We start from the raw sequence: 22481 nt of genomic DNA, 5'->3' as shown, positions 1-22481 counted from the left end.
CTAACTGTTGATACCATAGAACTGGTTCATACATACTATACATAGACATGTACACATACGTACACACACCTATAACAAACATACTAGACATACATAAACACAGGGAAACATAGCTACACAAACGTATACACAAGTCCACATGTGAATGACGGACGTCACCTCCTGCTGTGTGGATGGACTTTCCATCTCAATAGTGAGTGTGTTTTGTGATGAATCAAACAGACACTTACACTTCTTTAGAGCTGGTTCCAGCCTCCACACTCCACCGTGCTCCACACTGGGGGGGAAACAAAGTGAGAGCAGCATGTTGAAACATTCACCTTCATCATCTGCTGTCTCATCACGTTCTACACAACATGAGTGACAGCTGCCTCTTCAAACCACTTCATCTATCAGCAGCTTGAATCATGTAGGAGACTTTGTCCCTGAGCGGTGAGCTGTCCTCTCCATACCTGAGAGTGTCCAGTCTCCAGCATGGATCCTCCAGTCCAGCAGAGAGCAGCGCAGCTCCAGAGTCTCCTGGGTGATTGTAGCTCAGGTCCAGCTCTCTCAGATGGGAGGGGTTGGAGCTCAGAGCTGAGGCCAGAGAAGCACAGCCTTCCTGTGTGACCAGGCAGCCAGACAAGCCACACACACACACACACACACACACACACACACACACACACACACACACACACACACACACACACACACACACACACACACACACACACACACACACACACACACACCATTTATTGTATCTGGTTGAGAGCAGTTTGTAATAAAGTAACCACATTTGGTGGGGAGATGACATCATCACAGACAGCAGAAGTTCCTTCACTTGGATGTGAAACAGGATCTAAAACAAATGCTCCTTTCTCAATTGCTACAACTCAATGAGATATTGTTCAGTTAGAGTTAGGAGAAGTCCGCTGTATTTGGTACGCTAAGAACGTTTCTTCACAGGTTCTAACATTGTGTAGAACCAGGGAGTGCTTTGTCAGCAGGGAAAAGAGCAACAGAAATGCATCAGGCAGGAGCAGCACTTACTGGAAGCTAGAATAACCAGTTTGAAGAAGAGGCTGACAACTGACCTGAAAGTTTCCAGTGTACATTGTGGACTCCCCAGTCCAGCAGAGAGCAGCTTCACTCCTGAATCCTGCAGATCATTGGTACTCAGGTCCAGCTCTCTCAGACTAGAGGAGTTGGAGCTGAGAACTGAGGCCAGAGCTTCACAGCATCTCTCTGACAGATGACAGCCATTGAGCCTTCACACGAAATAAACACAACCTGTTAGGATTAGAATTATAACCAGTTTTTTTAAATACATAATAAATAATATGAATAACCCGGATCTTAAAATATCAAGACAAAGATTTCACACAGATGTTAAATTATCAAGCAAAAATTATCATTATACTTCACTTTAAAATACAGTTTTATTAATAGGTTGTTATTAAACTTTATTTAACAACTCTAAACCGCACTTTACTGTCTGACTACATGATAAACAGAATAATAATGTCATACAATACACACATTATACCATCATGAACAAACTAAGAATATAATGTCTAACTAAACTGTCACGCCAACAAAAATATAAATATGTTGAGTAATTCTTATGAAAACAATGTGTTTATGACCTAACCTTTCTGGATGTAAATCTGTTAAATGTGATCTGATATTGAACCTTTTGGTGTTATTCTGGGTGACCATTGGGTAAAACTGACCTGAGAGTGTCCAGTGTACAGTTGGGACTCTCAACTATCACCGTCCCGTACGCGGGAGACACTATCGTTATATTTTGTGTTCATGTTTGTTTTTATAATAAAAAATGTGCAAGCATATGGATCTATAACTATATCCACCTCAACAACAAGATGTAGCATTTCTATGATACCAAAGTCATTAATGTGGTCACCACAGGTACCGAGTTATCAGCTGAATAAGACAACTGTTCTCTGATATGGATTGTGGTGTATCTGCACATTGATTAAAACTGACCTGAGAGTTTCCAGTGTACAGTGTGGACTCCCCAGTCCAGCAGAGAGCAGCTTCACTCCTGAGTCCTGCAGATCATTGAAGCTCAGCTCCAGCTCTCTCAGTCTACAGGAGTCTGAGCTGAGAACTGAGGCCAGAGCTTCACAGCATCTCTCTGACAGATGACAGCCATTGAGCCTTCACACAAAATAAACACAACCTGTTAGGAACTGTAATTAAATTATGGGAGAATTATAACCATTTTTTTTAAATACATGAAATAACAAATAATATGAATAACCCGGATCTTAAAATTTCAAGACAAAGATTTCACACAGATGTTAAATTGTCAAGCAAAAATTATCCTTATACTTCACTCAAACATAGTTTTATTAACAGGTGGTAATAACTTTATTAAACAACTCTAAACCACACTTTACTGTCTGACTATATGATAATCAGAATAATAATGTTATACAATACACACATTATACCATCATTTACAAACTAAGAATATAATGTGTACCTAAACTGTCATGCCAACAAAAATATAAATATGTTGAATTATTCTTAAGAAAACAATGTATTTATGACCTAACCTTTCTGGATGTAAATTTGTTAAATGTGATCTGATATTGACCCTTTTGGTGTTATTCTGGGTGACCATTGGGTAAAACTGACCCGAGAGTGTCCAGTGTACAGTTCGGACTCTCAACTATCACCGTCCCGTACGCGGGAGACACTATCGTAATATTTCAGTGTTCATGTTTGTTTTTATAATTAAACTTTGCAAGCATATGGATCTATTCAATTCAATTCAATTTTATTTGTATAGCCCTTAATCACCATTACAGTCTCAAAGGGCTTAACAGGCAAAATATTAATAACTATATCCACCTCAACAACAAGATGTAGCATTTCTATGATACCAAAGTCATTAATGTGGTCACCACAGGCACTGAGTTATCAGCTGAGTAATATAACTGTTCTCTGATATGGATTGTGGTGTATCTGCACATTGATTAAAACTGACCTGAGAGTTCCCAGTGTACAGTGTGGACTCCCCAGTCCAGCAGAGAGCAGCTTCACTCCCGAGTCCTGCAGATCATTGGTACTCAGGTCCAGCTCTCTCAGACTAGAGCTGGAGCTGAGAACTGAGGCCAGAGCTTCACAGCATCTCTCTGACAGACCACAGCCATTGAGCCTTCACACAAAATAAACATGTTAGGAACTGTAAAATAACCTAAACCTTTAAGTTATTCAATAATGAAGGAATTTAATTAGTTTAACAAAAAATACTGAATAATTAGGTGTATAAAAGTTCATTATATATTCAATGTGAAATGTTAAATAGTTCTTTAGTTGAGATTGAAAATGTTTTTAAAGGTGTGTATTAAACGATGTAATTTGCTTTGGATAAAAGCGTCTGCTAAATGCCCTAATTGTAAATTGTAAATGAAAACTACTTCTATGTTCTATTGTTCTGAATATTCTCTTATGTGTACTGTAGTACACGTTAATAGGACACCTACAGAGATGTTTTGTATATTATTCTATAACTTAACTTAACTTTATTCTGTTGTGAGTAGAATAGTAAAACATGTTGTTATGAACTTACAGGGATCTTTTGCATATCATTTTAACCTTATATTCCAGTTATATTTATATTGTGTAGTGTGTATTGTAATACATGTTATTAGTGAACCTACAGAGATGTTTTAGAGGCTTTGACCACTGGTAGCAGCCTCAGAAGACCCTCCTCTGAAGCAGAGTATTTCTTCATGTCAAACACGTCCAGCTCCTCTTTTGATGTCAGTAGGATGAAGGCCAGAGCTGACAGTTGAGCAGGAGAGAGAGATTTTCTGGAGAGTCTTCCTGATGTCAGGTACTGTTCGATCTCCTTCACTAGAGAAAGGTCGTTCAGCTGATTCAGACAGTGGAACAGGTTGATGCTTCTCTCTGGAGAGAGATCTCCATCTATTTTCTCCTTGATGTAAGACACTGTTTCTGTATTGGTCAGTGAGCTAGTTCCTGTCTGTCCCAGCAGACCTCGTAGGACAATCTGATTGGTCTCCAGAGAGAGGCCCAGGAGGAAGCGGAGGAACAAGTCCAGGTGTCCATTCTCACTCTGTAAGGCCTTGTCCACAGCACTCTGGTAGAGGAGGAGGAGTTTATCTTCCCCAGAGGTGGGTGGTTCTTCTGAGAGCAGATTGACACCATTGTTGATGAAGGACAGAAAGACATAAAGGGCAGCCAGAAACTCCTGGAGGCTCAGATGGACAAAGCAGAACACCCTGGCCTGGTACAGCCCAAACTCCTCTTTAAAGATCTGGGTGAACACTCCTGAGTACACTGAGGCTGCTTTGATGTCGATGCCACAGTCTGACAGGTCTTCCTCATAGAATATCAGGTTGCCTTTCTCCAGCTGGTTAAAAGCCAGTTTTCCCAGAGAAACAATGATCTCCCTGCTCTCTGAACTCCAGTCTGGATCGGTTTCAGCCCTCCCATGGTACTTCCTGTCCCCCTGTATGGACTGAACCCTCAGGAAGTGGCTGTACATCTGACTCACGGTCTTGGGCATCTCTTCTCCTCTCTTGGATGTTTTTAAGATGTCCTCCAGAACAGTAGCAGTGATCCAACAGAAGACTGGGATGTGACACATGATGTGGAGGCTTCGTGATTTCTTGACGTGGGAGATGATTGTGTTGGCCAGTGCCTCGTCTCCGAATCTCTTCCTGAAGTACTCCTCCTTCTGAGGGTCGGTGAACCCCCTCACCTCTGTCACCCTGTCAACACACTCAGCAGGGATCTGATTGGCTGCCGCAGGGCGTGTGGTTATCCAGATGCGAGCGGAGGGAAGCAGGTCGCCCCTGATGAGGTTTGTCAGCAGCACGTCCACTGAGGTGGACTCTGTGACATCAGTCCAGATCAGTTTTTTCTGGAAGTCCAGAGGAAGTCGACACTCATCCAGACCATCTAAGATGAAGACAACTTGGTACCGGTGGAATCTGCAGATTTCTGCTTCTTTGGTCTCAATAAAGAAGTGATGAACAAGTCCCACCAAGCTAAACTCTTTATTTTTCAGTGAATTCAGCTCTCTGAAAGTGAGGAGAAATGTGAAGTTTATGTCACGGTTGGCTTTGCCCTCAGCCCAGTCCAGAGTGAACTTTTGTGTTAAGACGGTTTTACCAATGCCGGCCACTCCAGTTGTCATTATTGTCCTGATTGGTTTATCTGGTTTATCTTGTCCAGGTAAGGGTTTAAAGATGTCCACACATCTGATTGGTATTTCCTTCATGGCTCGTTTCCTGGAAGCTGTTTCAATCAGTCTGACTTCATGTTCCTGGTTGACCTCTCCACTGCCTCTCTCTGTGATGAAGATCTCTGTGTAGATCTCATTCAGAGGTCTTTGCTCTCGTTGTGTGATTCCCTCATCCAAACTCCACCACTTCTTCTTCAAACGAGACTTGAATTTAGTTTGGCACTCAACAGCAGCAGATTCTAAATGAGGAAGAAAAACAGAAGACATCAGTTAGTGGATGGTGACATCAGTGGAACCAGGTCAATATTTCCTGTTAAATTATCAACTTTATGATATTTATTGGCTTCATTACTTGTGGTCGGAGAAGCTGGTCGTGACAAGGACTGCACGGTACAGATTAGGGTTGGGCGATTGTCTACAAGCTTTCATCATCCGATTGCGCCCCCTAGAGATCGTCGATAGTCGATCTGATCGTCGTCAATATCCCCGTTTCATGTAACGCTGAATGCATCGACTCCTTTCTACTACTTTCAGTTGGTTTCATTGAAGCCGTCTGGTCAACCTGTAACTAATTCAATTTTCCACCGTTTACCTTGAGTCAAACCATTGAACAAATCTGTACACTTCAATCTTCAATAATATCAAAATAAAATTTTGATAGCTTTTATACTTTTTCAGAATCACAGTTTGAGTTTCTTAACGGCATAGTTTTCAGTTGCTCTTATTGATTTCCGTTGACGCCAGAGCGTGAGGACGTTCAGGCACACACACACACACACACACACACACACACGCAATAGCTCCGCCACATAGCCGCGTTTACACGGACACTTCTGATCGATTAGAAGTGGAAGAACAGCTCAATCAACATACATTTTTTTCATATATACACCTCAACTGGAATACAACTCTCTGATCGGAATAGAATTCCATGCGGAATAGAAGAGGTGGTGTAGTCCGCTATAATCGACATGTATACACTCATTCCGATTGGTTTGGGGTGGGTGCGGCTACTTTAGAACTTAGAGAGATGGCATCAGCAGCTGTAGTAGTTAGCAATTGGTCCGTCTGTACTATTGTGCACACCAAACTAGACCGCTGTCAAGGAAAGTGCATTTTTTGCCTGACTCACGTTTTTCTTATCACTCTGCAAGTCGTCCGGTAACTTATCAAGCGTGTCCAGTTGCTAAGTGACGTCAACATCTTTGGCGGACTATTACTCTGCCGGTCAACACTACGAATGGTAATTCTAAAAAGACAAACCGTGTGAAGCTATTGTTTCGTTTTGACAAGGAGCCGTGTAATAAGCAGTATAATGTATAATATAATGTATCCCTTACATATATCATATAAGTCCAGACCAACATAAAGGTTGTGCGTGAGAGACACACGGAAGTACGCCCACCACTTTTGTAAATGCCATACATACAGTACATTCAGATTGCATGATAGGAATAGATCTATTCCGATTAGAAATTGAATTGGATCAGAAGTGTCCATGTGACCACGGCTTAGACACACATGCAATGGCTCCGCCATTGTCTTAAGACACACACACACACAAAGTTTTTCAAAGTGACATGCAGCTGAGGTTGATTTCATTTTGCCGTGCGAGCAGACCGGTAGGTATCGAGCCCCTCCCCTCTCCTCTCCTCCCCTCCCCTCCTCCCCTCTCTCCTCTCCTCTCCTCCCCTCCTCCCCTCTCTCCTCTCCTCCTCTCTCCTCTCCTCCCCTCTCCCCTCCTCTCTCCTCTCTCCTCCCCTCCCCTCCCCTCCCCTCCTCTCCTCTCCTCTCCTCTCCCCTCCTCTCCTCCCCAAACCATTTAACATGATACCCCCACAATAACCATTCATATCTGGACCAGGGTTCCCGTTGTCCGGTAATTACCGGTCTTTGACCGTAAAAAAATGAGGAGGACCGAAAATTCTAAATGTCTCCGGTCATAATGACCGATTGGAAATAAGGCCCCGTCCACACGGAGCCGAAACGGGCGAAAACGATCTGGTTTCGTTTTATGCGGAATATTCAAGGCGCTGGTTCTCCACAGAAAAAAGTGGAGAAAAAAATACAGCATGCGCGCTGTATACAAACATTCAGTCACGAGGAGATTCAACCTTGTAAATTGAGCAGAAATACTTTTGAATGTGTTCATTTGAATTGTGTTTAGATATGCTGCAGTGGTCATTTGTTTAGCCAATTCGTGTAAAACAATGAGTGTTTTGATTGTAGCGTAGCCTGTGTGATCAAATAAATAAGTTGTTACATTTCGTGCACTCGCTCAAATTGATCGCTATAGACTACCGTAGGTTTATGACCTAAACGGCGGCAAGCTAATGAAAGCTGGCGGCAAGCTTTGCGGAGTACCGGTATTTAACAACCATGGCGAATCAAAATATGATCACACACTTCTTCTTCTTCTTTATATAGCCTGCCTAGTGCCTATCAATTTATTTAAGTGCAATTAACACAGACAATATCCGTCCGTTTTTTCCCCAATTTGACCTGTAAAATTTAACCTTCCCGGTCACATGACCGGGAAGGGGGGGGTGAGGGGGATCAGTGTTTTCTAGCGGAAACACTGATCTGGACTAAAGCATTTAACCTGATACCCCCACAATAACCCTTCATATCTGGATCAAACCATTTGACCTGATACCCCCACAATAACCCTTCATATCTGGACTAAACCATTTAACCTGATAACACCACATTAAGCCTACATACTGTATCTGGATCAAACCATTTAACCCCCAAGAGGAAAAATATCTCCACATTGAAGTTAAAAGTCAATTAGTCTGAAAATAACACATAAGAGTGTCATATTGTTTTTCTAAAATTACAATTTCTCTTGTTGTTAGGGCCAATTTATTCTTAGTTTTACTTTATTGAAAATGACCTCCCCCTGCTGGCACTTTTATGTTGGTTTGAGATGCCTCCTGGAACTCAATGTAGGTAGACAGGATGAGAGGCCTCCTGGAACTCAATGTAGGTAGACAGGATGTGAGGCCCGTTAGGGGGCCGCATTAGGAAAACACCAGCCACAGTCGGGAGAAATGTTTTGACCACAAATACAAACTAGAATACGAACACGAATAAGAATTGCCGATGTGAATTATGTACAAAGATACACGCTGGAATATAACCTTTTCGTTTGCATTTACACTGAAACCCGCGTACACCTTGGAAAATATATTTTTTGTTATAGTTAGAAGGACAAGAGATCCTATTTTCGTTGTAATTAGATTATGTTTGATTGAACTGGATCGTGTGTCTGAAATACCCCCTCGCCTGGGCTCGCGCGGCGTCTTGAAAGAAGGTAGGACAAGCTGCCGAAACACCTGTCTTCAAAGTAAGAGTCTCTTCTGCCCTTCAAAATAATAGTCTCCTCTGTCTTCAAAGTAAGAGTCTCTTACCGCCCTCCAGTGTGTCAGCCAGTTCCTCCTGGTTCATCGCCAGCTCTGTTTGATGCTGCTGTACAGACTGAGCACTGGTAACCTTTGACCTCTCCTGGTGTCTGTGGAGAACACACACACACACACACACACACACACACACACACACACACACACACACACACACACACACACACACACACACACACACACACACACACACACACATTTTTCCAGACTAAACATCAGTATCAGTAAGGTCTGATAACAACCAACTTGTCTCTTTTATCGTCTGTTTGAAACTCCTACCTCTTCTCTCTGGAGGGCCGTCCATCTTTAAAGTTATCAGGTATACCCATAGACCAGTCACTCTTCATGGAGACACAGCTGGGTCCAGGGGAGTCTGCTCTCTGCTGCCTCCTTCTGAAAAACAAACACCATCTGGAGGTTAGGATTTGCGGATATCGTTTCATTTGATCATTACTTGGTCCTCTGTACTTGGTCCCCTACTTCTCATCATCTACATCCTCCCACTCGGTCAAACCCCCCGCCAACATGGCCTCCATTTTACAATTAGGGCATTTAGCAGACGCTTTTATCCAAAGCGACTTACATCGGTTGATACACACATTGACACACCGACGGCAGAGTCAACCATGCCAGGCGACAGCCAGCTCGTCAGGAGCAGTGAGGGTTAAGAGTCTCGCTTAGGGACTCATCAACACTCAGCTAGGAGGAGCTGGGGAACGAACTAGCAACCTTTAGGTTACAAGACAACTGCTCTACCTCCTGAGCTAAGCCAATCCAATTTCATGTCATGGCACCTTTAACACAAATAGGGTACAGATTAATAAAGTGCTGCATGAGACTCAGGTGGTCCTATTAACAAAAGTAGAACAATATAAACCCGGTGTGCAATGTGCATGATGTATACATAATGGTGAGCCAGGGTACCAGATCGACAGGTTTAACTTTCTTAGGAATACCTGAAGCCTCGCTTTGACTGTGAATATTTTTGTGCATTCATCAATAAAAGAATTGTTAAAAATGGTTTGTGATATAGAGTGGTCTGCCCAAGGGATGCAGGCTAGCTTTCCTTGGAGTTTGAATCCCCTCCAATGTCTCTGACGCTGCTCATGTTTGATTGACAGCAGTGTGTCCTATCCTTGATAAGGCTTGCTTGTGCTCTGTTTTGATGGTCGACATTAAACACATTATCAAGATCGTTCTCTGAAACAATATGCATCTGTTTGCATTAACGGCGGCAATTACGACGGGTGTGCGGGCTGAATTTAGGGTAGTTTGGGGGAATTCTCGCTACTCCCATCTCAGCGTGGATGGAGGCACGCATGGGCACACACTCTCTCACACATACACGCACGCACACACACGCACACAGACGCACACACACGCACAATCTATTATAATTCCCCTGACTTGTAAACATCAGTATCAGTAGTCTGATAACAACCAACTCGTCTCTTTTATCGTCTGTTTGAAACTCCTACCTCTCCTCTCTGGAGGGGCGTCCATCTTTAAAGTTATCAGGTATACCCATAGACCAGTCACTCTTCATGGAGACACAGCTGGGTCCAGGGGAGTCTGCTCTCTGCTGCTGCTCTGGCCTTCAACACACACACAGCTTTTACTCAGACTAATGATGGAGTCATGATGTATCACTGCTGAGCTCTGAGATGGGACAACAGTCACAGACAGAGAGATCCTCTTCTTACCTCTTAGCTTTCCTCCGGCGGCCATGTTCCCCAGACAGAGTGGTCTTAGAGGTAGGACCCCTCTCCTCTCTCTCCTCATCCATAGTAGACTGGAGACCTGGACACAAACACAACTCCTTGTTTCTACGTCCACTCAGTGTTTATTCTCTGCTTTCATATGAGCTGTGTATTTCCGGTCCCAGGGGGCTGTTGTCTCTGTCTCTTTGGACGAGAGGCAGGGTGGTCTTTCCTAGACGCAGATTCATCGGCCCTCTCATTCTCAAGGAGGGGAAAGATGTGGAGATGCTGCCCAGAAGTGTCCAATACACTCTTTAATAACTATTCATCATTCCACACACAAGGTCTCAAAGGGCTTCAAATGTGTCTGATAAGATCAAGTTCACCGTGCGGATATCATACCGACCGCTCCCTGTGCTGGTTAAACCACTCTGAAGGCAGGACCATATAAGGACTCCCTCATGTCAAGTCAAGTCAAGTCAAGTTTATTTATATAGCACATTTTAAAACAACAGTAGTTGACCAAAGTGCTGTACACGAATACAATATAAAAAACAAAACAGAGAACAAGAAGGCTTAATATTGCATATTAGCAACAACAATGAATAAGATAAAATAAAATCTTAATCTGTATTAAAAGCCAACGTAAAAAAGTGAGTCTTTAGTTGTGTTTTGAACTGTTCTATGGACTGGGCAGATCTCAGACTCAGGGGGAGACTGTTCCAAAGATTAGGAGCGGCCACAGCGAAGGCTCTGTCGCCTTTTGTCTGCACCTGGGTACATCCAGCAGCATCTGCTGAGCTGACCGAATTTCTCTAGATGGAGCATGGATGCAGACCAGCTCTGACATATATTTAGGTGCCAGCCCATGTAGCGATTTAAAAGTAAACAACTGAATTTTGAATTGAATTCTAAAAACCACAGGAAGCCAGTGGAGAGAGGCCAGGACATCATGTGGTATGACATCACAACCAGATCTGTGATGCAGGCTCGCAGAGAACAAGATCCAGTACAAGATGACGCTTAAACACCCTCACTAACCAAGATAGCCGTCTTGCTGTCTAAATAATATAATCATAATACCCCAATGCAAATATAATAACTGCTCATTCTGCCCCAAGTACCTTTAAAGTCACCCAAGCAGTGCTTAATTTGAGGGGGAGCAAGGGGGAGCGCGCTCCGGAAGCTCTGACGTGCGCTCCGCCAGCTGGATCTGGAGTGTGTGTGTGTGTGTGTGTGTGTGTGGCTAATACTGTGTGCATGTGTGTGTTTTGTTCAGATGTGCAGCAAGAGAGGTTGGACTTGGAGTGACGCGAGTCGGTTGAGTGATGTGTGATAAATCTGCGAGGAGTTAGCGAAAGCGGCTGCGGAGAAGAGGGGCAAGAAGGCCAAAATGAACTTTATTATTATTATGGTTTTTGTGGTATTCTGGTATTGTTCTGGTTAATAATATGTATCTATTTGTTAACGTGGCCAAGTTGTCATGCCAGATTGTTGTTCTAACTAGGCCTACTATAATCTATGAGGTAGCCTATCTATTTGTTTTCATCTTTTGATGCGACGGAGAACCATTTTCAAGGACTTGGTGTATTTTGTTGTGTTGAGAATACAATGACTCAATGACGCACCTGCGAGTGCATGACATTATTCCTCAACTGTTAGTAAACAACGGTAAACTTTATAACGTGTGGCTGTGTGTCTCTCCAACCTAATGTGGCATTCGGCGGTCGGGGAAACAATGAGATAAAGTTCGGTTAAAGAACTAGTGACAAGTTGCCAACAACGCCACCCCAGGAATTTCACCTGGAGAGTTAGATTAACTTAAGTTAATGCACACAAGTTTGTTCACTAATGAAAGCTTGAGACTGGGTCAGCATACAAATTCAATTCCTTTTAATTAATATATATAATCTTTAAACATGACTTCTCAATAAAATATGTTCACACAAACACACTAAAGCGAACACACACACACACACACACACACACACTACACAAAAAGGGAAGAACAAATAACTAAATGGAGTTTAAATCAAAAGTAAAGGAGATTTATCCAAACTGATAAATCCAAATGAATAAGTAAAGCAATTAAACCAAACCAAAATAACCAAGAAAACGAATCAAACCAAAACAAACATGCAAAGCAAACCACAAAACACAAATAATATCATCAATAAGATCAGTTAGAAGTCGGTTAAATGAATAACTTAAGACAATGAGACTGAGGATGAGGCAGCAATCACCATACTCGGTGGCAGGTACAGCACAGCAGGAGATGCAGAGTAGAATGGATGTGTTGGCTATATAAACAGTGGGCAAAACGGCAGCCGGCCAACAGCAGCGTGAAGGGGGGGGGGGACGTGCTGGCAGAAACCGCCCACACACACGTCAACCCTGCCATAGAAAAATACATTTGTTCTAGAGGCTGAACAACAACTGCAATAACTTGGGTTAGCGTCATCTTATCCACATACCGTCAGGAGTTGAATGAACATCAAAGAGGAAGGGGATCACTTGTACCGAGCAACACCATTACAAGTGCAACTCGATTTACAGCTGATCGCTCCCCGCTGCAACAGGTAGAGGAGGAAACACTCACACGCCCTACAACTGGGGTCGATACGGGAGAGGGAAGACCCGGCCAATGAACTGCCTGAGGGATGGAAGCCAATGTTGAGGACTTGTGCAAAGTTTAGAAGGTACACAGATGCACACAACCACTACATACCAAACAACGGCGAGCTGCACGATCCAACTAAAAGGCGATCAGGTGAGGCAATCAGGTTTCGGTGACAACAGGAGGCGGGGTAGCCAGGAGCTCCCAGGCAAGAGTGCTCCCAGTGCACAACCACCCACCTTTATAGGCAGCGCACCCAACAGTGATAGGCCGGTACTGCAGCACTAATTAAAGGCCCATCCTGCTACATTCTACCCCCATTGACTTCATCGTCGTCCCGACGATGGAACAACTGATCCAGAGGATCACCCAACTAACTCCACGGCCTAAAGAGCGCAGTAACAGCATTTGACACTGGACCAGGGGGATTTGCAGCCCCAGATGCCAAGTTCCCTACAGGTCGCGGAAGGTGATAGAGGTTTGGGTGCTGGCCAGCCGTCGACCTGGCTGACCGGCGTACTTCACTTTCAGCCGCATAACTGGCGGATGGAACGGCCAGGGAAATGGAGGGTGGATCTGCCACTGCAGTCGAGGGAGCGCTTGACGACTCTGACCCAGCAGAGTCAGGTGGTGGGAGCAGCAACCGAGGGGTGGTTTGAGTCACCACGGCTGTGCGAGCAGGGGCAGAAACAGGGGTCTCCGGCCCCAACATAAACAAGTCTCCGTCAAACGGCAACTCATCCTCTGACCGAGGCCGGTCAAGAGGGGGTGGACAAGGGGGCAATGCACTACCCTGAGGGGCAGCTCCGGCAACGGCTTTCAACAGTGTTCGATGGACCTGCCGAACTTTGGTTTGGTCGTCCATCGGTGCGATGGTGTACACTGGACCACCTTCTCGGGGTGCCTTTACGACTCTGTACACCACAGGGCCCCACAAATCCTGTATCTTGTGGCGCCCCCTTGCACTATGATCGCGCAGCCACACCAACTGCCCCACCTTTAGTGGGTCATCCCGAACATGATTATCATGATTCCTCCTTCTGCGCTCTGCCGCCACCTTCAACCTTTCCCGGGCCCCGTCAAAGGCAAGCTGGAGCCGGTTTTGATGTTCTTGGATCCACTCGTGGACCTCGCCACCCACAGGGTCTAAGACTCTACCCAAGAGAAAATCAACCGGCAGCCTGGGTTCTTGCCCAAACATCAGGTAGAATGGAGACTCGCCGGTGGACTGATGGGGAGTGGTGTTATACGAGTAGAGCACCTGTGGCAGGCAAGAGTGCCAGTCTCTTTTCCGAGATGCAGGTAAGGCACGCAATAAGTTGTGGAGAGTGCGATTAAAGCGTTCGCATTGGCCGTTACCGGTGGGATGGTATGGAGTGGTGCGAGATTTTTCAATACCGTAAAGTACACAGAGCTGTATAATGAGGGAACTTTCAAAGTTGCGGCCCTGATCAGAATGGATACGGGCAGGAACGCCAAACGTATAGAACCACTCAGTGACCAAAGTCTGAGCAACAACTGGGGCTCGTTGATCTCGGGTAGGAACAGCCAAGGTGTATTTACTGAAAACGTCTGTCATGACTAAGACATTCTCCAACCCGTTGTGGCTGGGTTCCAGCAAGGTAAAATCAATGGCCAAGATTTCGTTGGGACGCGAAGCCAACAAATGCCCCATGAAACTGGGAGGCGGTCTGGGTGTGTCCTTAGCAACTTGACACCTCTCACACTCTCTGCACCACTGTGCCACCTCTGAGGACATGCCTGGCCAGTAGCACCTTTGCCGCACTAGCTCCAATGTCCTCTCCACACCCTGATGCCCATGCCCTTGATGAACCTGAGCCAGCACCTCTTGCTTTAACGTGGCAGGCAGCAGAAGCTGAAGCACCGCTTCGGCGCCATCAGGACGGAAGATGCGCCGGAAGAGAACACCCTCCTGCTCAACCAGCCGTTTCCACTGACCTATAATGGTCAGTGCAGGAGGAGACAAGTGCTTCCGCTCCTGATAGTTGGGACTCTGCTGCCGCCCCCAAAATGCTAAAACCTCCTGAAGGACAGGATCAGCTTGTTGAAGTGCCTGAAGGTCAGAAGGTGCATGATGGGGCAAAGCAGCAATAGCAGCTTGATTGGCGGGAGTGATTTCACGCTGCAGGACCTGCCGCAAGGGCTCAGGGACTGAGGTACCGGGAAACATCACCTCTAGGTTCGTTGGCCCAGGTGGATGCTTCCGAGATAAAGCGTCAGCATTTTTATTACTCCTCCCAGAGCGGTACTTTATTTCAAAATCAAAAGCTGCCAATTGTGCTGCCCAACGCTGTTCGGTGGCACCGAGTTTGGCAGAAGACAAGTGACTGAGGGGATTATTGTCGGTGTAAACAATGCATTTATAACCAAGCAAGTACTCCCTGAATTTTTCTGACATAGCCCACTTGAGAGCTAAAAACTCCAATTTCATGGAGCTGTAGTTCGACATATTTCGCTCTGTGGGCCTCAACCCCCTGCTAGCATAAGCTATAGGTCTGACCTTCCCATTCTGTTCCTGTGAGAGCACAGCTCCAAGGCCACCATAGCTTGCATCAACCTCCAGGATGAAAGGTAAGGAGAAGTCGGCGTAGGCGAGCACAGGTGCAGTGGTAAGTTTGGTCTTCAATGCTTCAAAATTGCGATGGCACTCATCCGACCAATGCTCCGCCACTATTCGCACCACACCCCTAGACTTCCTACCAGCTAGTTCTGCTACCAGCTTGTGTAGAGGGGCCGCCAACTTGGCAAACCCCTCCACAAAGCGGCGGTAATAGCTGGCGAAGCCAAGGAATGAGCGTAGTTCAGCGATGGTGGTGGGAGGCTGCCAGTTGGCAACTACCTCTTGCTTGCTGGGATCGGTGGAGACTCCCTGGTCAGAGACCACATGGCCCAAGTACCGCACCTTCGGCTGGAAGAACGCGCATTTGCTTAGCTTAGCCTTCAGGCCTTGTTCCTGCAACCGCCCCAGTACAATCTCCAGCCGCTCCAGGTGTTGTTCCACCGTGGAGGAGAAGACCACGATGTCATCCAGATACAGGAGCAACGATTGACATTGTTGGTCACCGAACATTCGCTGCATCAGCCTCTGGAAAGTGCTGGGGGCGTTGCAAAGCCCAAAGGGCATGCGGTTCCATTCGAATAAGCCGAACGGGGTGCAAAAGGCGGTTTTGGGCCTGTCTGCTTCTGTGACCTGGTTATACCCGCTGGCCAAGTCAAGAGTAGAGAACCAGCGGGCACCCGTCAGGGCGTCCAAAGATTCCTCGATGCGTGGAATGGGAAAAGCATCCTTCCGCGTTTTGTTGTTGAGCTGGCGGTAGTCCACGCACATACGTAAACTGCCGTCTTTCTTTTTCACAAGCACTATTGGGGCACCATAAGGACTGCTACTCTCTCTGATGATTTGATTTTCAAGCAGTTGGTTAATATGCTCCTTAACCACCTCGTACTCGGACGGCGGGATGCGCCTATAGCGTTGCCTGACAGGCACGTTGTCTAAGAGCGGGATGTCATGGCTGATCAGGTTGGTGCATCCCAGATCTCCCTCATGGGAGGAAAAGACAGAGTCGTACTGCCTAAGAAGGGACTGAACCTTACCCCGATCTTCAGTCGGCAAGGCTGACAAGTCCAAAGCCCCAATCCGATCTGGCACGACTTCAGACGTGGCCTGGGAAGCCACGGTGGCGACGTCTATTGGCGTCTCGGTGACCCCTGTAGGCAGGCTGACAACCCGGACTTCATCCAAGGTGCCCACCACAGTACGAGGGTACAGCAAAACACTAGTGGAGCCAACATTTACAATCGGGATGTACGCAGTGCCTCGTACTACCCGAACCAAAGCATGTGAAGCAAGCAGCCCAGCAGGTAGGCCAGACTCCAAAGGCTCAAACAACACCCTAGTACCTGAGTACTGCTCGGAGCATGTTGCTGTAACTATTGTCATCGTACCACCAGGGATACGACATGCCTTCCCACCCCGAACCTTGACCTGGCCTGCTGCGTGCTGAGGGGCTTGCCTGCTGGCCTGATGACACTTCTGTAGTGCCTGCGTAACTGTCTCTGGTGCATCTGATACAGAGAGCAAATTGAACAAAGCCAGACCATGCTGTCCAAAGAGCACCTGATAACATCGACGAATAATGTTCATCCCCAGAATACCAGGAACCTGAGCAGACACCGCTCCCGGAGGATCTTTCACCACCAAAACCCCACACCGCGGCACTGAGGTGCCACAGAGCTCGACATCTAACTCCAGGTAGCCAACATAGGGGATGTCCAACCCATTGGCTGCTCTAAGCTTCAGCCAATTACAAGCTTGGAGCCTCTCATGCCCCCAAGGCCGGAAGTGTTTCAGGAAAAAGCTTTCTGTGACTGTAGACACCATGGAACCGGTGTCTACCAAGCAAAGAACCTGAGCTCCACCCATGTTCACGGCAACATGCGGGCAAGACGACATCAGCTCAAGAACTTCCTCCGAGCCAGTGGCTACCCCCCCCGAACAAATAACTAAATGGAGTTTAAATCAAAAGTAAAGGAGATTTATCCAAACTGATAAATCCAAATGAATAAGTAAAGCAATTAAACCAAACCAAAATAACCAAGAAAACGAATCAAACCAAAACAAACATGCAAAGCAACCCACAAAACACAAATAATATCATCAATAAGATCAGTTAGAAGTCGGTTAAATGAATAACTTAAGACAATGAGACTGAGGATGAGGCAGCAATCACCATACTCGGTGGCAGGTACAGCACAGCAGGAGATGCAGAGTAGAATGGATGTGTTGGCTATATAAACAGTGGGCAAAACGGCAGCCGGCCAACAGCAGCGTGAAGAGGGGGGGGGGACGTGCTGGCAGAAACCGCCCACACACACGTCAACCCTGCCATAGAAAAATACATTTGTTCTAGAGGCTGAACAACAACTGCAATAACTTGGGTTAGCGTCATCTTATCCACATACCGTCAGGAGTTGAATGAACATCAAAGAGGAAGGGGATCACTTGTACCGAGCAACACCATTACAAGTGCAACTCGATTTACAGCCGATCGCTCCCCGCTGCAACAGGTAGAGGAGGAAACACTCACACGCCCTACAACTGGGGTCGATACGGGAGAGGGAAGACCCGGCCAATGAACTGCCTGAGGGATGGAAGCCAATGTTGAGGACTTGTGCAAAGTTTAGAAGGTACACAGATGCACACAACCACTACATACCAAACAACGGCGAGCTGCACGATCCAACTAAAAGGCGATCAGGTGAGGCAATCAGGTTTCGGTGACAACAGGAGGCGGGGTAGCCAGGAGCTCCCAGGCAAGAGTGCTCCCAGTGCACAACCACCCACCTTTATAGGCAGCGCACCCAACAGTGATAGGCCGGTACTGCAGCACTAATTAAAGGCCCATCCTGCTACACTAACATATGTTTACTATTTTTTCTGGGTACATCCCCATTCACGAGGCTTTAGTAGGCTAATTTCTTGCGATGTTGACTAAATAAGTGTGGGTTGTTCGAAAGCGCCCACCAGAGCCCCCCCCCCCCCCCCCCCCCCCCGCCGCTTTTTTTCTACTCGTCCTCAGCGCTCCGGGAGCTCCCACTTGACAAATTAAGCACTGCACCCAAGTACATAAGGAGGCACAAGAAGGAAAAGTCATTATTAACGTCAACCTGACGCTTCACTCCAGGCTGGAAGGTTCCGGGTTCGATCCCCAATGCCCACAGTGTAACACGTAGCATTCTGTACAGCAGGAATCTTAAAAAATGTCAATCTACTGATAAGATTCAAAGTTATTCATATTTATGATCTATCACGGATCAGAGTGGACTACAGTACCTTAGTCGTCTTCCTGCTGTGATGAAGTGAGCCACACCAAACCGTCTGACTCATATCAAAGAAACTATGAACCAACCAGTTGGACCAGTTCCCCCTCCGAGTTCAAACTCCTCCCAGACTGACATGCTAAGGCGGCTGATCCAAGAATAATAACTTTATTAAAATATGAACGATGAACAGAGAGCTGTAATGCTTAGGGGCTCAGAGAAAAACCAAGAGACACTTGATGGTTCAACCATCATGTAGAGACACTGAGTCACTGAATCAGCTGCTTCTCGACAGCAGAACCAACAGAACATAGGTACCATGTGTCTGCTGAACTCCTCCATGTACAATCCTCCTCCATCCTTTAAAGACATCACCACCTTGTTCATATGAACACTAGATCTGCATCAGTGTGAACGTATGAATCAGTAGAATCTATACAATAGATGGATGATTTCTCTTTTCAGTACAAGATGCTCAGAGTACAGAGTACTCAGTAAGGGTTAGCATGTTGTACTGGCGTGTGATTCTATAACAGATTAGGTATTTAGTTGACAATTTCCTTTTTTTTTTTAAACCAAAAACACATTGTTATGGTCCCATGAGTGTGATGTCAGCATCACACATGAATCCCTCCATGGCTCCTAGTCATGTAGTCATCGGCCGTCATGTGGGTGAGGGTGTTTTGATGCGTTTGAACTCCTTGTCATGTTGCTGTGACCTCATGTCTTCAGACAGAGCTGGAAGTCTGTCAAGTGTACGTTTTTTAATTAAAATTAGAAAACCAATATTGTTACTTGTCATTCATTGTTCAGAGGCAGTCACTTACAGAAATCTAATCAATGGATTATAATGTCATCAACATGGATCCTTTAAACATTTCTACCCGACTGCAGCTGTTAATGTTATATCATTAAAGGTTAAAAATGGTTTTGAGGAGAAAACAGAGAGTGAACAGTATAGTCTAGTGTCATCATTTACAATGGTTATGTTTCTATAATAGCAGGGTTATTTTCTTCCTTCACTTCTCTTCCGTGATTATGTGGTTGGGTTGGATTCTTGCTGCACCATTTACAGGCAGGTATTCAACAACACACACCTTTAGTCTCATCGAACCAGCACAGTTTACAACCATTGTACCCAGGGCTGTAGTGGTCAAATTAGAGGTGGGTAAACTATGAATTTTGTGATCAGACCGACCTCGACACAACGCGACACGACGCAACACAACGCAACGCAAAGTGTTGCGACTCTGTAAGGCTAGCCTGGCTTTATATTCCATTATGTTATCAATTAAAGTCATATTAAATCAATCAATGACAGTCAATTAATGTGTTTGTAGTTTATTCAAGTTATTCAAATTTCAACAGTAAAGAAAAGTATGTGTAGATTAAGAACTATCTATCTATGGCATGTGTGTGTATTAGTATGCATGCTTTTCACAGTAGTGCCCAGAGGGCCTCCTTGTCCTCCACGTCAGGTCCTGCCTTGCAGGGGCGTGTTCTGGGGTTCATGGCTCCCCTGTGCTTCACCAGCCAGGACTTCACATACGTGTTGGATTTGAACTTTGTGAGTGGTGGGCCTGTAAACATCAGTATCAGTAGAGTCTGTTAACAATCAGTCACAGAGAGAGATCCTCTTCTTACCTCTTAGCTTTGCTCCGGCGGCCATGTTCCCCAGACAGAGTGGTCTTAGAGGTAGGACCCCCGTCCTCTCTCTCCTCATCCATAGTAGACTGGAGACCTGGACACAAACACAACTCATCCATCACTTAATTTGCCTTCTGAACTTTAGCTGTTTATTGAGAGAGATCATTGTGACTGCGTCACACTAAAGCATTATGGACGTCATAGACCGTCAATATCAACCCCACAACATAACCACACTGCCCTCACTACAGTACAGATGTGTACAGCAGATGAGAACTGAGAGATTAGAATTAAACACCTTGGAGACTGTCAAGTTATCTGGGTGATGTTTTCATTTGTGCTTGCCCAACTTGAAATGGCACTGTTAGACAGAGGACGCAGGACAGCTCAAATCCTTCTCCTTGATTTTATTGAACATGAATCGTTTGGAACATGAACAACAAACATTCCGGAGTGTGATTTTGATTCGGATTCGGATTAGGTTGAAAACCTATTGATAAAGACAAATTAAATCAAGTTAGTTCTCAAATAAATCAAAATGCCTAATCAAACATTTAAATCAAATCCAAATATCTGTTAGATATCATAAACAAATCCAAGTAAATCGGTTAGATTTCATAAACAAATATATCTAATTACAATATCACTACGATAGCTAATATCACTGTGTTGTAAAATAACAATGGTCTTGCAAAAAACATTCGGCTCATGTTTCCAAAAGACGAAATAACATAATACAGATAACGGATCGCTAGATAACACTTGTTTTTACTTTATATTTGTTTTGTATTTAATTGTTTAATCGAATAGCAACAGACGACGCGATCGTCTGTTGCCGGGAAACGGGTGATCGCGTCAAATGACGTAGGACGCGAATGTTCAAGAACCTTCCTACGTCAGTTGACGCGATCGCCCGTTTATAGACCCTTTTACAGCCAACGTCAAATAGTTGCGTGCGCATGCTGGCAACAGAAGTGGTATTGTTTCCCAGTCGTTCTGACTCACACACGAGGTAGCAACTGACTAGCAAGAGTTTAAAAGTGGATCAAAAAAAGTTTCCAGCATCAAAATGTTTGGTTGTTGCATATATGGTTGTCAGAATCGATATTCCACCGGCGGACTAAAGTTGTATAGGATTCCGACAGGATCACAACCATTTAAGAGCAACCGGCGGCGTCTGTGGCTACAGGCGATTAAACGTGTTGACTGGAATGAGCCGAGGACATAATACAAAATTCTGATTTCACCACATAAAACTCAGAATCTATGTCATGGTATTTGACGTTCTGTACATGACCACAGACAACGTATTCATAAGCATCATCCAGTGACTTATAGGCTCGTAATTTCTCTGGTGTACAAGCTCGGTTTCTCTATTAAATACGTAAGGGATAATGTATAGAACGCCGGTCATTATCGAGAAAATAAGCCCCGACAGGGCGAACAGGACACCGACGCGCAGCGGAGGTGTCCTGTTCGCCATGAAGGGGCTTATAAAAATAATTCACCGCCGGAAGTTGTGAAGTGCCCATGCAAGTGAACGGAACGTTGAAAAGACCCATGTAATAAGTATATATATATCTGGCCACTGTATATTCGGCCACTTGCTGACGTCTTCAACCCACTCATTAATAGGACACGGATCTGGAAGTCGGACACCATTTGTCAAAGTCAACTTGTTGAAGTAAAATTCGCGATCTTGTGTTGATAATTCACTCGCATAGCTTGCCAAGCTGTTGATCTCTGCCATACTTCTGTTGCCAGACTGCGCGCGCATGCGTTCTACGTCATCATTGTGTACAAACAGTAAAAGGGTCCACTTTGAGTCTGCTTCATGAATGAAAAGTGCTATATAAATGAAGTTGCCTTAAATAAAAATATATATATATTGCAAGTAATCTGGGGCCGTATTCACAAAGCATTTTATCTTACCGCTAGGAGTGCTCCTAACTCGCGCTAAAACATTTTACGTAGGAGTTTTTTCTTAAAAGTTATTCACAAAGCCGCTGAGACCTACTCTTACT

General features: G+C 45.2%; 1 protein-coding gene across 4 annotated transcripts in view; it reads right to left on the bottom strand.

The window, feature by feature from the left end:
• LOC132455187 (NLR family CARD domain-containing protein 3-like) overlaps positions 1-22481 on the bottom strand; it is a 34237-nt gene that overhangs the window by 998 nt on the left and 10758 nt on the right. The window contains exons 1-10 of one of the 4 annotated variants that reach the window (XM_060048989.1): positions 20455-21079; positions 10131-10247; positions 8932-9045; positions 8644-8744; positions 3678-5469; positions 3002-3172; positions 1993-2166; positions 1079-1253; positions 453-625; positions 231-277 (exon numbers count right to left, since the gene is read on the bottom strand). In XM_060048989.1, the coding sequence (XP_059904972.1) occupies positions 231-277; positions 453-625; positions 1079-1253; positions 1993-2166; positions 3002-3172; positions 3678-5469; positions 8644-8744; positions 8932-9045; positions 10131-10247; positions 20455-20576 (2986 nt within the window). In that variant the 5' untranslated portion in view covers positions 20577-21079. Of the gene's footprint in view, positions 1-230; positions 278-452; positions 626-922; positions 1254-1992; positions 2167-3001; positions 3173-3677; positions 5470-8643; positions 8745-8931; positions 9046-10130; positions 10248-10355; positions 11488-18823; positions 19756-20454; positions 21080-22481 lie in introns of those variants that run through there. The other 3 variants (XM_060048988.1, XM_060048986.1, XM_060048987.1) reach the window with 3 other exon arrangements.

This window comes from Gadus macrocephalus, chromosome 4, assembly GCF_031168955.1.
Source record: "Gadus macrocephalus chromosome 4, ASM3116895v1".
Classification (NCBI taxonomy): domain Eukaryota; kingdom Metazoa; phylum Chordata; class Actinopteri; order Gadiformes; family Gadidae; genus Gadus; species Gadus macrocephalus.
Note: the sequence above shows the minus strand (reverse complement) of the source record. Positions and strands in the feature narration are given on the sequence as shown.